At 38.5% G+C, this 2090-nt stretch overlaps 1 protein-coding gene across 1 annotated transcript; it reads right to left on the reverse strand.

Annotated features, from left to right (window-relative positions):
* Positions 1-243: 243 nt before the first annotated feature.
* On the reverse strand, positions 244-1627 carry bdkrb1 (bradykinin receptor B1). Its single transcript, XM_061262181.1, has one exon. It carries the CDS (start codon positions 1625-1627, stop codon positions 509-511), a length of 1119 nt encoding a protein of 372 aa, XP_061118165.1. The 3' UTR covers positions 244-508.
* Between the last annotated feature and the right edge of the window lie 463 nt (positions 1628-2090).

Consider the following 2090-nt stretch of genomic DNA (forward strand, 5'->3'; position numbering starts at 1 on the left):
ACACTTGGATGGAATACTACACTGTCAGGGTACAATAAAACTAAACTGGAAATATGTTTTTGCACAGTCAGGCTGGGCAAGATTGGTATGTATATCTGGATTAGGAGTTGTCAAGACAGAAATATTTGTCTGTATCATCTTAATTTATTGTATACTTGGGAAGCATATTTTCAAACAGACAACTCCAAATTTACTTCAACAGAAAAATAATTAAAAAGGTCATATATGAATTTATGTCTGTTTAGAAGCATCCTGAGGTTTAAAGGTTTTATTGCAAGCTGTTCAAAAGTTCAAAGCTGGTAAGTATTAACATACAGAGCTGGAATTTGCAATCCTTCACTTTACTTGGCGGTGAGGTCTGGAAAAGGTGCATTTAACCTAAACTATGTCCACAGCAGGAATGCAATCTGGGCAGTGTCAATACTTAGTTTGTTTTTGTTATATTTTGCGCTGCTGTCAATCAATACTTTATTCTTCTTTTTAGTTTCCCCAATATCTATTGTGGTTATTACATGGCTGTGTGTAATTGCTTTGTTTCTTGTGCATGCAGATTAGATTTTTTATTGTTTGGTGTAAACAAAGCAGGATTTAATTGAGGTATGCGCTGGAGGTATGTTGATATCACTGAACGCTGCAGAGCCAAGTCTTCTGACTGTCTGCGAGTCTTATTCCTTCTGTGGATCTCTGCTATCATCTTTCTGAAATACTGACCAGCAAAAACATAGAGCACAGGGTTCAAGCAACTGTTCAGAAAGGCTAGGTAAGTTGAAAATTGGTTCCCAATGTCAAGAACATGGTCCCATGAGTTAATGTCCAATATGTGAAGATCACACAACAGATCAAGGAACGTGAAGAGGTGGAAAGGACACCAGCATATGAAGAAGAGCAACAAGACGGCGTAAATCAGTTTGATAGCCTTGGTGTCATTCTTGTCCTGAGCAAAGACATGTTCTCCCCTTCCTCTCAGGGCTATCACAATCTTACAGTTGCAGAAAACAATAATGATTGAAGGCAACGCAAATCCTACGAGAGTCATTGAAATGTGGTTGGCAATTTTCCACGATTCTCCTGGGTAATCAATTAAACAGGCCACTGTTCGAAGGAATGGAACATATTTCACCCTCCTATGAATGATCATAGGTGTCGTCATGGTAAACCCAAACAGCCATAAAACAACGCAGATCACCTTCGCATAACGAGTCCTCCTCATCCATCTTGCGGTCATGGTTCGAACAAGTGCCAAGTAGCGGTCAATTGTGACCACCATTAGCAAATAGATGCTAGTGTACATGTTGCCCACGATGGAGATGTTAACTGCCTTGCACAGAAAATCCCCATACGGCCAGTTGAATCGGTTCAAAATGTTCATAGCCCAGAAAGGCAAGCCGGCCAGAAGCAAGAGGTCAGCTATTGCCAGATTGCCGAGGTAAATCTCTGGCACTGTCCAGCGGGCCTTGTGGAGAGCAAAGACAAGCAGGACAAAGGCGTTTCCTAATATTCCTGTCACACACACAATGAAGATGTACGGTGGCACTATGGTGTGAACAAGACTCCAGCCTGTCGAGTTGAAGTCTTCTGTGATGTTTATGGTTTGGGACTCGGCTGTTACCATGGACACTGCCTCCATGCTCCCCATCAGAAAAAAGCAAACATACAAAAACAAAGAGTACACTCACTGAAGCAATGTAAACAGGCAGTATATTTACAATTTTAATATTTAAATTAATATTAAAATTAGGTGTGCTAAAATGAAACTATGACACCATAACACCATGAAGTTAAAAATTGATAAAAATATTATAATTGAATGTACATACGGTATATGCAACATAATATTTTCACTAATCTGACTGGATTGAACTAAGACTTTAAAAGGTAGAGTAGGGACACATTAAATACTGTTTTCGTTCCAACAATTTGGAATAATAGATTATGTCATTATATTGTGCAATCTGTCTTTTTTATTTGTTGCAGTTTGACAATCATTTTAGTAATGCTGTTATTTTTACATGTAAATGGTTTTTATTGACAGTAGAACTTGCATGCAGATACTTTCTTCAGTGTCTCTATGAAAGCAATCCTTTTTATAA

This window comes from Conger conger, chromosome 1 (assembly GCF_963514075.1).
Source record: "Conger conger chromosome 1, fConCon1.1, whole genome shotgun sequence".
Classification (NCBI taxonomy): domain Eukaryota; kingdom Metazoa; phylum Chordata; class Actinopteri; order Anguilliformes; family Congridae; genus Conger; species Conger conger.